At 48.3% G+C, this 15,424-nt stretch overlaps 1 protein-coding gene across 5 annotated transcripts in view; it reads left to right on the top strand.

Moving 5' to 3' along the window:
- The window catches only part of ZDHHC14 (zinc finger DHHC-type palmitoyltransferase 14), a 301,992-nt gene that overhangs the window by 253,433 nt on the left and 33,135 nt on the right, over positions 1–15,424 (top strand). For all 5 annotated transcript variants that reach the window (XM_012451643.3, XM_064360514.1, XM_012451639.3 and 2 more), the window contains one exon: positions 4,075–4,123. In XM_012451643.3, coding sequence (XP_012307066.1) covers positions 4,075–4,123 — 49 coding nt within the window. The remainder of the gene's footprint in view (positions 1–4,074; positions 4,124–15,424) is intronic.

Here is a 15,424-nt window from a genome sequence, read left to right as displayed (position 1 = left end):
CCCTATTCCAACGTCAGTGACCTCACTTTTTCTCCTGCTAAGGGGTCCCCTGGAAGACTCATCCCCACATTTGCATAAAGGACTGTGTGCGGCAGTGATGACATTGAACAGTCGAGTTTCCTTCCTTACTGTGCTATCTCCTTATCCAAGAACAGTCACCAGCCACCCTCCCTAGAAAAGACGTCTGGGGAGAAAGACGAGGTTTTCTTGCACACAAATCTATATATGTTAAAAACATACATTGGACAAGATGTTGAAGTATCTGCTAGAACATGGACTAACTACCCCTGGCATATAAAGGAAGCAACTTTATTAAAAATTAGATTTGGAAATAAATGATTTTAGTACATATTTGCCTAAGCAAATGGCATCTTTTCCTTCCCCATTCTGAGGGTTGTAAGTTTGAATTTCTTTCGTCTCTTGGTCACTTTCCTACAATAGAAAGTGACGAGAAGGAAGTTAATTTGCATTGAGCTATAAATCGAGGCCTTTAAACTTCCATTACAGTCCCAATAGCAGCATTAAGCACTAGCCTTGCCTCTTGCGGGCATTCCTGAAGTATAACACCTCATTAGCAAGTCCGTAGCTTCTTTCTGGAATGTTCTGTAAGTATCTGAACCGAGGCTCCACTTTCTTCCCAGGCCGCAGTGCTCAAACCACAAATGGCATGGGCTCCAGCTCATATTAAGAGCACATCTTCCTCCCCTTCTCTTCTGGTGAAGTTTATATTGGGGGTGGGGGAAGTTGGGGGTAGGGAATGTTTTGCATTCATTCTTTTTGAATATTAGTCAAATTGGGCTGTTACATGGACCATCCCAAATTTTCATAGGTACTTTCAACCCTACTTCCCATTCTTTCTGACTATAATCTTTCATCCAAATGTGACACAAATGTGTAATATGTGCTTGAGAGCCATAACTTGGTGAGCTTGCAAGAGGACAGTGGGCACCTGCCTTTTCCACACCAGCTGGGCAGGATGCAGACGGGGCACCCTCTCTATTTTCAGAGTCCTCCGAATGGCAAAAATATGGCTAGGGTCCCATTTGTGCATTAATAGACAAAAGAAGCAGAGATAACAAGTAGGGGATCATATGTTATTTTCAAAGAAGTAATTGTTGACACAACTAGGGAAGAAATACGGACCGATCCTCCAGCACACATGTGGCACTGAAAAGCAGTGTTTCAACATAATTGTTATTATTATTATTATTATTATTATTATTTTGAGATGGAGTGCCACTCTGTTGCCCAGGCTGGAGTGCAATGGCAGGATCTCGGCTCACTGCAGCCTCCACCTCCTGGGTTCAAGCGATTCTCCTGCCTTGAGTAGCTGGGATTACAGGCGTGGGCCACCACACCTGGCTAATTTTTGTATTTTTAGTAGAGGTGGGGTTCACCATCTTGGCCAGGCTGGTCTTGAACTCCTGACCTCAGGTGATCCGCCTGCCTCAGCCTCCCAAAGTGCTGGGATTACAGGCATGAGCCATCACGCCTGGCCTAGACGTAGATTTTTATATCACCTTTAACAACTTCTAGATGCTTTCGTGTATATTATGGGATGGTATTTATGGCCTTGCCCCTGCATTGTGGATATCAAGGGCCAGTTGTCACATGCTTAGTCGTATACATAAACTCAAGGAACACACACAGACATGCTCATGGACTCACAGACACACACACTCACACACACCCTTACATACCCACATTCACACGTGCTAATCATACTCATACATACCAATACTCACACATGCTGTCATGCTTGCTCACTCACACCATTGCACACTCACATGCAGTCATGCTCACTCCCACTGTTGCACACTCACATGCTCACACATGCTGTCATGCTCACTCTCACTCACACTGGTGCACATTCACATACACACGCTGTAATGCTCACTCGTACTCACTATTGCACACACGCTGTGTGCTCAGTCATACTGTTGCACATTCACTCCCACACACATGCTGTCGTGCTCACTCGTACTGTCACACACTCATACACACATGCTGTTTTGCTCATCCATAGTCACAGTTGCACACTCATATGCTGTCATGCTCACTCACATTGTTGCACACATGCTCTCACACACACTGTTGCACTCACTGACATGCTGCCATGCTCACTTGCACTCACACCATTGCACACTCACATACTCATGCTTTCACAAATTCACATGCTGTCATGGTCACTCACACTGTTGCACACTCATGCTCACATGCTGTCATGCTCACGCTCACACTTGCACATTTACATGCTCACACAGTCGCACTTGGTGACACACCATTGCACACTCATACACACACGCTGTCATGCTCAATCACACTGTTGCACACTCATGCTCTCACAATCACAGTTGCACTTGCTGACACACCATTGCACACACATACTAACTCATGCTGTCATGCTGTTACACACCGTTGCACACACATGCTCTCACACATACTCTTGCACACGGTGACATCTGTGCCTGCCACCACACTCAGGTTGTAATATGCATTTCACTTTCAACTTCTCTAAGGTTTCACTCACCCTGGCTCCACCAAACTGGATTTTAGTCTGTGTTTAAGTATTGTTTAATCTCTTCTTCTACACAAAAGTATTAAGAAGTTACCTGCCTGTAAGTTATTGGAATGTTCTGGGCAAAAGCAAATAAAGCTTCTCCTTTTCTCTTGTTCGACACCCCCTCCTTAATGACCCCCATGACACGACCCCACCACCCTATCTGGCTGGGCATGTGATGCTTCAGAAAGGGCACAGGGTTTACATGGCTCCTTTTACCCACTAAGCCTCAGAAGACATTGGCACAGGCAGAAGGGAGAGCTGTCATCTGGGTCTCACTCCTGGGTTCTGGGCTCTTAGGGGAAGGACTGGACTTCTGTGGCCGCCAAGATTCCTGGGAAGGCAAAGTATGGATTTCCTTGGAGAGGAAGGAGAGTTTAGGCAAGCCGCACAATTTAGGTGCAGTAGAGAAAGAGAAATCATTTCTTTTGGTTCCTCATCTGCCTCAAGGCTGCATTTGCTCCACGTGGCTGCACAGGCGCTTGCCACTGTGCCCTTGGGGGCTGGCAGAGATGGAGGAGGAAGGCTTAAGCACCGTCCCTCCTGATTAGCGTTCCATGCAGCTCCTCTCCACAGCCCTTCCCACCCACTGTGTCCCACAGCTCAGACACATGGGCCATGGGCACAGAGGGAAAGGGACCTTGGGAAGAATAGGGAGCCAAGCCACTCTTCACACTCCCAGGTGGTCTCCCATAGTGGGACACATGGGGACACAGTGACCACTCACTCCCTGCCACCAAGTCCCACAGTGCACCCGTGCCTGCGGTCAGATGCCACAGGGACACCATAGCACCCATCTATTGTGTTATTTCCTTGCTGCCTGAGGGCCGGATAATGTCCCCTGAGGCTCAGTGGCTTCCCACAGCACAGAGGGACTTGGCACTGCTACCCCAAGATGGGATTGTTAGACTTCCTCTGTATTTTTATTTTAAAAGTATGATGTCAATGCATAAAATAAAAACTGCTTTCTGTCAGATGCTTCTTTATTCAAACCCCTAAAGAAATGTCTTCGTGCATAAGACAGCTCATATTAAAATGTCTAAAACCCAAAAGAAGTCTAGTAAATTTCAGCTTTATAACTGTTTACTCTGGGTGCAGAAAAAGAAGTCTTTCATATGCTGCAGCCTAGTTTATAGAACTTTCAGGGTCAAAAGTTAACAAATTTGGGGAAAACAGAAGAGAAAAGATAGCATACAGTATTCTGTTTTCCTATTAAAATGAGAAAAACAAAGGAGTAATCAGAACTGTAATTTATGGGAAAGTGCGCAGACATCCATCTGCTTTTATTGAAAAATACCCTGCAGATGCTGGGCCTAATTATGAATCCTCCATTTTCTTGGTGAAAAACTTTAGTGGAGCCTCAGTCTCTGATCAGTAAACTGGGTGTCGTAGCACTTGCAAAATATAATGATTTAATTGATCTTTAGCCACCTATTACTTTTACGTAGATGAGAGAGCGTTCAGCATGAAGGCTGTTTATGTCTGAATACTAAATTTTGGTTTCATTCCCACAGGTTCACAGCAGACAGGATTCCTAAATGCCCTTAAGGACAGTCCTGCAAGATATCCTTTGTGGTGGTTCTGTTTTCACGATGCTAACGTGTTGAGTATCTGGCTGACCTTCTACGTGCTCACCCCCTCATCTTCTGGCCTTGCTTCTCATGTATCTTATTCCAGAGAACTCCCTCATATGCACTGGCAGGAGTAGTAGCTTCGGAATACTTCCATCCCTGAGTGACTCAGCCTGTTGAAATCCAAGTGCTCTTTATTTAGCTAGGAAGCCAAGTATGAATTCTTACCACCTCCAGAAATCAGTATGGATTTGTGTTCCATCAGGTCAGTTTGGGGAGAGGTAGGGCTGTGGGCTGCAACTGATCTCATTTTGATCACCAGGTTGTCCACACAGAATATTTAGGGATGCCCACGTGGGGGTTGCGTCCTGGTATGCAGTCACCAGATGTGAATCCCCAGACCGCTGTGTATCCATTCTGTTGGGGTTACAGTTTGCCATTTGGATCGCTATATTATTTCCAGGAACATAACACCCTTTTATAACCCTGGATAGATTAAAGAGGGTCAATCTCAAGTCATTTGGATGAATGAGGATGGTTTCCCAACCTCCCAAGCATAGTATTTTGAATCTTGAAAGAAAAACATGCACCCATGAAGTGCTTGAATGAGATCTCATCCTTCCTGGGGGCCACAGGCTTTATACAGAGTGGCGTGGCATCAGCCCATGGGACCCCCTGACCTGGCTTGTCAGGGACCCAATTCTCTTTCTTCCTCATATAATCAGGTAGACTAGACTTGAACTCCTCATTACTCTCTAGAGTAATTTTTATCTTGAGGTAGGAAATTCTTCGTTTTGTTTTGTTTTGTTTGAGACCAAGTCTCACTCCATCACCCACCCAGACTGGAGTACAGTGGCACAATCTCGGCTGACTACAGCCTCAGCCTCCCAAGTAGCTGGGATTACAAGTGTGCACCACCATGCCTGGCTAATTTTTGTATTTTTAGTAGAGATGGGGTTTCACCATGTTGGCCAGGCTGGTCTCAAACTCCTGACCTCAAGTGATCTGCCTGCCTCGGCCTCCCAAAGTGCTGGGATTACAGGCGTGAGCCACCATGCCCAGCGAGGTAGGGAATTCTTTAAAAATGAAGAAATTTAATATGATATATGTATCATGTTCTTCTTAAAGTCAGCCTGCCACATCCTGTGTGTTTGAGAGGAGGGAGGTATTTAGATAGATCTAAAAACAAATGTGCTCCTATAAATGTACATATGTCTCCATAATAGATGATATCTCTTTTTCCGGTACCTCTGTGTTTATGGGCAGCATAGGATGTTGGCTACAGGTCCAGATTCTATAGTCAACTAATACTTTTTAAACTCAGATTTGTACTGTGGAATGGTACTGGGACAGGCAGAAGATGTACAAAGGGACTTGGAGAATGAATTCAACAGATAGGTTCTGTCTTCAATTAATGATGTGGGAAGAAGTTGACTGGGAGGAAAAGTGGCCCAGGGAATGAATGAAACCATCAGTACTCGTGCTGTTAAGAACAGGTCCAGTGAGAAATGTCCTCCTCCGTTCCTCTCCCAACTCCACCAAGGATGACATTCCCCCACTGTCACCTCTCTGTGCCCTTCTATTTTCAGGGAACATTGTTTCCACAAAGCTCATAGCCACGCCGCCTCTTCCTTCCTAAAGAAAAGGCTTGCCTACATCTCATAAGGAACCGGTTGTGTCGTGAAAGCATGCTAGTCACATTAAGTTTTATAAATCTGCCCCAGAACTAGCACTGGAGTCCAGGCTGCCAGCTGGAAGGTTTTCTGAAGCCTCACATATGTGGCAGCTTGAGCCACCTCCCCTCAATTCTGCCGTAGCCCCTGTGCCTCCCTGAGCTCCTGTGCGTGTGGAGGAGGCCTGGTGCACATTTCAGACAAATATCCGTGACAGGAGTGCCTCTCAGCTGGGAGGGGGAAGCGCTTCGTCGCTGCTGGGAAAGGCTGACCTTGAAGCCTGGCCATTCCAGATGCTTTGTGTCCGGCCTGCTGGCGACCTGCTGCTCCGTGTGTGTCCCCTTCAGGTGGAGCGCGGAGGGGCTGTGTGTGGAGTGGCCTTGCTGCCTGGTCTGTATCAGAGCTCCCGACACACCTCCCAAGTCGTGCATCTTATCCTATCCAGATCCCAGAAGGACTCTCAGAGACCAAGAAGGCAGTCGTGAACTGGGGTCAAATCTTTTAATGCCTGTTCCATTGCAATTAATTAAGAGGTCCGGAGTCATTTCTTAACCCTTTCGTGCCTCAGTTTTTTGACCCGCAATAGTCAACCACTGTGTACTTGACAATGATATGCTGACAAAGTCAGTTATTCAGTTATTCCAGGCATAGCCAGAGGGATTTCAAAGAGACTCTGCCAGAACCTTCTTTGACAGCACACGTCTGCGCGGTGCATGCTGCGGCTGGGCTGACAGTCTACAGAACCAGGAACACGGTATCCCCCGAAGGGCACAGACCAGGGCTGCTGTTAGGAAGGAAGCCTGGCAGTAGCGTGCTGGCCATGCCGGGAGCCCGCGGCAGGAAGGGGTGCAGGGAGGGAAGGGAAGAGGAAAGATGCTCTTACTCAGGCCAGAGCAAACTTCATTTTCCCCTAAAAATCATTCTCAAATGGAGGTAAATAGTGTTCCCGATTGGCTCAGTTTTGAAAATGCGTAGAAGTCTCAGCTGCTGCCTTTCCAAATAGTGTTTCCGCATCTGGGTGCTGACTCTCCGCCCACAGCCCTCTGCTCCCCCCTCCCGCCCCCTCCCGCCCCCCTCCCCCAGCAGGAGTTCCTAGCACCTCCGCCATGCTCGGGGCTGGGCAGCCACAGCCTGCTGACTGCTCGCAGATCCCGCCGCACGGCACCTCCAGTCAAGGCCCTCCAGAGTGTCAGCGCCTGGTGCTGCTGCACCGAACAGCCAGGACGTATCCCTGAAGGCAACACACATCCCTCATCGCACACTCAGTGGGTTCCAGTCCAGTGGGCTTGGCTTTCTCTGCTCCGGGTCCCGTGAGGCTGCGGTTGCGGTGTCGCCCCCCAGAGTTGTACCCAGAGGCTCTGGGGAGAGTCCTCTTCAGGCACGCTCAGGTTGTTGACTAGGTTCGTGAAGGGTGGGGCTGAGGGCCCCACTTCCTTGCAGGTTATAGGCAGGCTGTTCTCAGTCTAGAGGCCTCCACCGTCCCCGCCCCAGGCCCCTCTGTCCTCAAAGCCAGACGCTGGTGGAGCCCCTCCCACACCCTGCGCCCCTCCTGCTGCTCCTTCACCCCGCTTCTCTACCTCAGCCCGGAAACCTCTCTGCCTCCAGAGATTGGCCCACAATCATATTTGAGGCTAATCTCCCAGCTCATCTCATGGTGGATAACCCTCATCACAACTGCATACTCCCTGTGTCGTGCTGGGTAAAGTATTCAGATGTGCCAGGGAAGAGGCTGGGGACATCTCCGGGGAGGCTGCCGTTTTGCCCACCCCAGGCCGTCAGACAGGAGGTACCCCAAGAAGCAGGCACTGGAGTGCAGGTGGATTGGAGAGGGATTCTGTCTAAGCCCATCCGTGAAGCTCACTGCAGGCCAGGTCACTTGATGGATTTAAACACACACGTGCGTGTGTGCACACACACACACATGCATACACACAGTGCTGTCTATCCTTAGATATGTGTGTGTATTTTTAAGCCCTCATATATACATGTGTATATGGCTATAGATGCACACACACATATATATAAGGATGTATAAGTGTGTGTACACGCACACACACACATCTGTATCTGTATGTCTGTCAATAGGTAGAGATGCATACAGACATGTCCTCCCCAGAGTTCAGGCTGGAAATGCTCACGGGATGCCTGGAAGGCCCTTGCTGGCCCACGCTGCTCGCAGGAGGCTGCTTATCCTCACACAGCTCCTACTGGTTCGCTCCCCACTTGGTCTTATGGCACCTCCATGGACCAAGGGTTTTCTGATGGGCTCCTGCCTGCAAAAAGGAGACTTGACTCTAAACCCAAAATATCTCAGGGCAACCAACAAAAATACCCTGACAAAACCCCATTCCTCTGGGAGAAAAGCGGGGGCCAGAAGCAAGGTCCGGGAAGAACCAGCAACAGCTCCATTCCCAGTTCCGGAGAAGTGAGCAGTGCTGGTTGCGCCCCAGCCTGGGTCTCCTTTGTCCTTTTTGGAAGCAGGAATGAATTTCAAGAACATTAGACACACACCCACATTGCAAAGCAACGTGCTGGGTGCTTTAACGTGCAAAGTACATCAACATTTCTTCTGTGTTCCACTGACACCCCTCCCCTTGTCGACGCTGTGATTGCCTAAGGCCTCTCTGTTCAGACCGGGGGCTTTCTGTTTGAAATATGTGTTTTGGAGGAGTTCCTCCTCCAGCGAGTCTATTAAGAAGTATTGCAGGATGATTTATTCGAAGTTTGTGTTCCAGAAGGATACGCATGCTTTGGGTGCTGCGGGCTTGTCGTGTCTTTCTGAAAAAGCATTAGTTCTGGTTAATAGAGAACCATGTGCTGAGTAGGGCTGGATCCCATCAGCACACCTGTTGGTATTTTTGGTGCCTGCCTTTCCTCTGGATACCTGTGACTTTGGAGGTGGCATAGGGATGCCAGTGGGAGCTTACACAGTGAGGCCCTGTAGCTCCTGAGGAAGAGTGTGGCAATCTCAGCAGCCACTCAGGGGTCTGGCCCTCAGACCACAGTGACTGGGGGTGCCAGCAAGGAAGATGGGTCCTGCTTGTTAGTGTGGCAGGGGATTCTAGCATTAGAGAAATGCTAAACTCAGGACCACCAGCTCCCTTCCACTGCCGAGATCCTGAGAGCTTGAGAGTGTCTGTTGGGGTGGTTGGTTTATGATGGATGAGTTTGATCTGGGGCATGCTCATAAAAGCTGTCCTTTGATTCATGGCAGAGCTGCCCACAATTCATCCTCTCTAGACCTGTACTCCATCCAAAGTAAGAATCTAAAAGTCCCTAGTTCTTAAAATGGAAGGAAGTTTCCCAGCTGAATTGCCTGAGCACAGGACTGGCATCTAGTGGAAGCTTTGCAAGTGACCTCTGCAGTGTTTTCTCGGGCAAGACAATAACTTGTATTTTCACATTTTCGGTGACCTCATATCTAATCTGACCATGCAATAAAAATATTTTGATGAGAAATAAGGGCACAGGCAAAGATTTCTCACAACAGATTTATAAAATATCCAACTAAAAACAGTGTCAATGAGGAAATGAGAGAGATTAGAAACAAAAATGGCTAATAGCCATCTGAGACGCCTGAGCAGAAATATCAGTGTAATGATGGAAACATTGATCAACTAAAAGCTCTTTATCAGGCCCACGTAAAACCCAGCAGAACTTTAGGAGAAAGGAATTGAGCAGCTTCTACTGTAAGCCCAGACTGGGTGGTATCTAGTGCCAGGGTGTGGCCAGCCCAGGAGGAGAGGGAGCGAGGGAGGGAGGTGGAGGCAGGGGATTGGGGAGGCCCTAGATGGCTGTGGACAGAATGGCTCGTTTTCAGGTGCTCAGCAGGCCCCTTCCCAGTCTTCACTGCCAGCCCTGCCGGGGTGAGAGATAGCACAGGGCGCCCGCTGCTGGGCTGCAGCCTTGGAGGGTGCACTTCTGGCTTAGAGTCCGTAGTTGGTCCTCCCCCGTCCTCCCTTCCCACCTCCCATTGCCTGCACCAAACTCCATGTTCTCCCTTTCTTCTTTGCATCTGAGAAGCAGAGGCAGTGGGGAGGGGGTTCTCAGGGCTTGCGGCAGTGGGGTGGCTGCCTCATACCCTAGACAAGAACCCCCTGCCCTTCCCCAGGGACAGAGACGAACAGAGAGACTTCTCAAAAATAAAAGATAAAAGGGGGGAGCTGGGCACTCTGTCCACACAGCCAGGCATGTTCAAACAAGGGAGATCCACTCAGCAACTATTTCCTGTAAAATCATTTTGCTCAACAGCCACCATGGGCAAAACCTGCCAGGTGGGGCCTGGAAGGGTGAGGCGGGGAGACGGAGCAAACACACAAATGCACAGGCTCGCCCTCTTCTGCTGGCAGCTGCTGCCGCACAGAGCTGGGTTCTCACTAGGATTCCTTATGCAGAATAAGGCTTGGATGCCAGGAAAAAGACACAGCCTGGCCTTGAGGTGGGGCATCCTGCAGGTACATCGGGACAGGCAGTGGCAGGGGCCTCTTCTCAGGGCTGTGGGAGATGGGTGGGTTCTAGTGGGGGACATGGAGGGAAAGGTCCCAGGCGGTGCCCACAGCCAGAACAGGGCCTGGAGGATGGCACCAGAGGCTATCAGGAAGGAACAGCCCATCTGCAGGGCCACAGCTGGCATCCTGGCATTGTACCCACTCACTCCACATTGGGCAGGGTGCCCACCAGGGCTGGGCATCAAAAGGAGGCAGGGCTCCCCATCAACATGTGGTCTGCCCTGCATCATGTGAGCACATTGGTGCACTTACACACCCAAGCATGTGACGGAAAACCGGAGGGGCTGTGACAGCTAAACCCCAATGGGGTGAGGGCAGGCGTGACAGTGTTGAAGACTAAGGAGGTGGGGTCCCTTCGTCTCCTGCATGCTGGTAGATGAATGACATCAGAGCTGGGTTGTGATGCTTGTTTTAAAGAACACTTATCTTTATTTTATTTATTCATTTTTGAGATGGAGTCTCGCTCTTGTCGCCCAGGCTGGAGTGCAATGGCGATACCTCGGCTCACTGCAACCTCCGCCTCCCAGGCCCAGGCTATTCTCCTGCCTCTACCTCCCAAGTAACTGGGAGCTCATGACCACACCTGGCTAATTTTTTGTATTTTTAATAGTTGGAGTTTCACCATGTTGGCCAGGCTGGCCTGACGTCAAGTGATCCATCTGCCTTGGCCTCCCAAAGTGCAGGGATTACACGTGTGAGGCACTGCACCTGGAAAGAGCATTTATCTCGCATCAGGGGACACAACAGAATGAAACAGTTGTTTGTAGAGGAAAAGCCTGGGAGGGGGAAGTTAGTGGCAGGGGACAGCTTAGTAGGGAGAAGCAGGGCAGTTGGATCCGTGCCTGGGGAGGGTGAGGGTGGAGGAGGAGGAGCATTCTGCCAAGGGTGCCCGGGAGAAAGGGCCATGCTGGACGGGGTACAGCTAGTGCCGGTTTAGGGAGCAGTGCTGAGTTCTGTCTAAGATACGTTTATAAAAAGAACCTGAAAGTTAACACACTTCGCTGGGGGTGGTGGCTCACGCCTGTAATCCCAACACTTTGGGAGGCCGAGGCACGTGGATCACAAGGTCAGGAGTTCAAGATTAGCCTGGCCAATATGGTGAAACCTCATCTCTACTAAAAATACAAAAATTATCTGGGCATGGTGGCATGTGCCTGTAGTCCCAGCTACTCGGGAGGCTGAGGCAGGAGAATCACTTGAACCCAGAAAGAGGAGGTTGCAGTGAACGAAGATCACTCCACTGCACTCCAGCCTGGGTGACAGAGTGAGACTCCGTCCCAAATTAAAAAAAAAAAATACATGAGTGTCTCCATTGGCCTCGAATGACCTGAAGGTCCTCTCTTTAGTTATCTGCATGTAATATGAAGGGAGAAAAACGAAAATCAGCTGCCTGTCAATGAGGATATCGCAGCCTCATAGGAAATGTTACCCGTCAGGCACCTGTCAGGGAAGCCACGTGGTGATGCCGCCTGGGCTTCTCCGGTTCTCGGAGGCGGAAACCCTCAGGAACACGTGCTGGGGAGCCCCGGGGCCCTGGGCCTCCCAGAGGAAAACCCTGAAAGGTGAAGACCTGCCCATCCACAGTTATTTTAATGTAACGTAGCATTAACGTCCAATTAGAGGGATTTCAGCCATTTTTAATCATGACTTACTGTTCAACTCTCTCAAAATATGGAGGGGTTTCTGTGGTTGGTAAATCAAATGGTAATTGATTCTCCATTTGCGGTGGCTGTGACAGAAAGCGTTTTCATCCCCAAGTTCCCTTCACTAGACACTGACCCATCTGAAAGGCACGGTGGCCTAATACGTGTCGTCTGTTTTAATGGAATGTGGTAGGAGGCTTCAGGTCGGCCCACAGAAAGGACACCACAATGGGAAAATCACAAAGGCAGCACAGGTCTTTGTTAACCTGCCCATCCTGATACCTACTGATGCTCAGAGAGACCCCAGAAAGTAGGTAGGACAGGTGCCCCTAGGCTGCTGTGCTGAGAAGTTAATGACTTGCTCAGGGGTGTCCAGAGTTAGAGCCAGGTTCTCCCAACTACCGCCCCTCTCTCCCGCCAGGGGACTGAGATACTTCCTGCTGCCCCTAACCAGTCCCACTGAGGGAGGGTCAGGAAGAAAAAGCATCAGATCGTGTCTCATAAGATCACAAGGTGGGGAAGAGGTTGTTTGTTTTTTCAAATCAACCGAGTCCTACAAGAATGTATTCTCATTGTAAAAAATCCCCAATGGTCCAGAAATACAAGAGCGAAAACGGAAGCACTGGTCTTGGCCCTTCCTCCGTTGTGCTGTAGGAATCCTTGCCAGGTTCGGTGTGCCCTTCCAGATGGTCTTAGAGTTTGGATACATCCGTGCGCATGGTACACATATGCTGATATGGCGGTGGGAGGACTTGTGCCTAAAAAGGACCCTTCTTTTTGCATGGTTCCACAATTTGATTTTTAAAATATTTCCTGGAGATGTTTCCATGACGATATATAGATCTCGTTCTTTTTTTTAATTGCTTCATAGAACTCCAGAGTGTAGATGAACTGTAGTTTAGTCGCCTGTTGATGGATATTAGATTTCTTACTTTATTTGACTGTTCATGAAATGAAGTAGTGAATTTTCTTGTGTGTATCTCTGTGTGCACATGTTACTCTGTCTCTAGGACTGACAGGTTGTGGCATCTCTGAGTTGAAGCAAAGCACTTTTAAGTGTTGATAGACACACCAAACGCTCCTCGTAACAGACGGGGCCAGCCCATGCTCCTCTGTCCCCACACATTTACGGCACTGGCTGTGAACAGTCTTGTCATTTTGGCCAATTTGATGAAAAGAAAAAAAATTACATTGTTTTAATTTCCATTTCCTGGATAATAGATTGTACCTCTTTTTACATTTGTGTGCCTTTTTTTCTTATCACAAAGGTACATGTCCATGTATCAATTGGGTTATTTATTCTTTTTCTATGAACATGTAGGAGTTCTTAATGTATTCTCAGTAATAATAATAATCTCTTAAGTATCCTTTGCCAATCTCCAAATCCAACATTTAACTTTTAACTTTACTTTTTTACACAAAAATGCTTAATAATGAACACAATCTGTCAGTCTCAGATCTACATGACTCCTCGGTTTGTGTCTTCTATCCTCACCCCAGAGTTACATGAATGTTTCCTTAATTTTCCTCCAATACCTTTATATTGTGTTTCTTGCATTTGGTGCAGTAATTTGTCTATCAGATGGTTTTGTGGATGTGGTGCCAGCTGAAGTTCTAACTTTATTTTTTCTAAATGTTTAATGAAGTGTCCCAACAGCACTTACTATTTTACTATTCTATTCCAGCAGGTCTCAAATGTTTTGGTGTAAAGACTCCTTTACACATTGAAAAATTATAAAGGACCCCCAAAGAGCTTTTGTTTGTATATATTTTGAAGGTAGGTAGAGAGATAGATGGCAGTACATGATAGATAGATGATAGATATATAGATAGATGATAGATAGATAGAGTTATTCATGATGTTGGAAATTACAACTCAAAAATTTTAAAACACAAGAATGCACAGGCCCACATTGTATCTGAATGACAAGGATGTCATCTCCCTGCCATTCTGGAATCCAGGGAATTCTGGACATGTAACGTATGTGGTTCCATGATCTCTCACCTTTTATGATCCTCCAAATACTGAAGCACCCTAACCATTCTGCCCTGCACAGCCTTCTTCCCTTATGTAGCTTCCTGCTGCAAACAGAGCCCCTATTTCCTTTAGGGCAGGAAGCCCCTGTTTCTCAGTGCGGGGCTGGGTGCATAGAAGGACACAGAGCCAGCACTTCTGGGATTCGGCAGGAACTCGAGAAAAGGGTCTCTGCAGAGCAGCACTTTTCAGAGCTTTTCGATTTCATAAACGTTTAGGGAGTCCCTCAGTGTGCAACCTCTTAGGCTAGGGCTCTGGGGAATTTGAAGCCATCCCTCTGGCCACAGCGGGGACAGACTGTCTTAGGAGGAGTTGTTGGGGGGACAGAGGCACAGCAGCAGCTGCTATGATTTGAAACCCATCCTCGATGCAGTAAACAAAGTCCCAGCTGCTTATGAAATTGGCTTCCAGTAGAGTTGGAATGTTTCCTCTCCTTTCTCTTTCTAAAAAAACAAAGAAAAAAAAAACAGTAAATGGGTTTCGATACCTTTAAAAGAAATTTCTATTTCTTGATCTTATTATGGCATAGATATTTTCAGCATATAGCTAGTGGGCCAGTGAGGAATGTGTGTCTGGATATTTGTGTCTGAGTCTGAGGGCGGATGTGAAAGGGAATGAACCATGTAAGCTGCTGCAGGTTCACAAATCCTGGACAAGGAGCGCCCTACCTCCCCACAGCAGAGGCTGGGGTCAGTCTAGCACCACCTGCCCCTTGGCAAGAATTAGGAAAGAGACCAGCCCAAGGCTCTTCTGTCATCCCAGGAGAGCAGACTTCCAGTGTTCAAGTCCTGGCTCTGCTATTTCTCAAGCAAATTACTTCATTGCTTTCTGCCTCAGTTTCCCTATCTGTTGAGGGGGAGTCACACTTCTCCCTGGGTCACTCTGAGGTTTAAGCAGAACGGTACCTGACACATCCTAGTGATGTCAGCCACTGTTATGAATGATGATGATGATGGTTCCTTAAGACCTACTGTGGGGGAGTGTCCACTGGGTCCCAGGGTGAGGCTAGTGCAAGCAGGCTGCATCTTGCATCTCACCTCCTACACTGGATTCATGTCATTTTGACACAGCTGCAAGGTGACAGTGGGACTGCATTCTGCAATTTATAAAATGTTTCTAAAGCACATGAGATATTAACAGAAAAGCTGCCCAGGCCAGGTGGCTCATGCCTGTAACCCCAGCACTTTGGGAGGCCGAGGCAGGAGGATCACCTGAGGTCAGAAGTTCAAGACCAGCCTAGCCAACATGGTGAAACCCCGTCTCTACTAAAAATACAAAAATTAGCTGAGTGTGGTGGCGGGCACCTGTAATCCCAGCTACTCAGGAGGCTGAGGCAGGAGAATTGCTTGAACCTGGGAGCCAGAAGCTGCAGTGAGCTGAGATTGCACCACTGCACTCCAGCCTGGGCAACAAAAGTGAAACTCCATTTCAAAA

The sequence above is a fragment of the Aotus nancymaae genome, unplaced genomic scaffold, assembly GCF_030222135.1.
Source record: "Aotus nancymaae isolate 86718 unplaced genomic scaffold, 86718_ANA_hifiasm-v0.15.2.pri h1tg000040l, whole genome shotgun sequence".
Classification (NCBI taxonomy): domain Eukaryota; kingdom Metazoa; phylum Chordata; class Mammalia; order Primates; family Aotidae; genus Aotus; species Aotus nancymaae.
The sequence above is the reverse complement of the archived record's forward strand: the minus strand, read 5'-3'. Positions and strand labels throughout refer to the sequence as shown.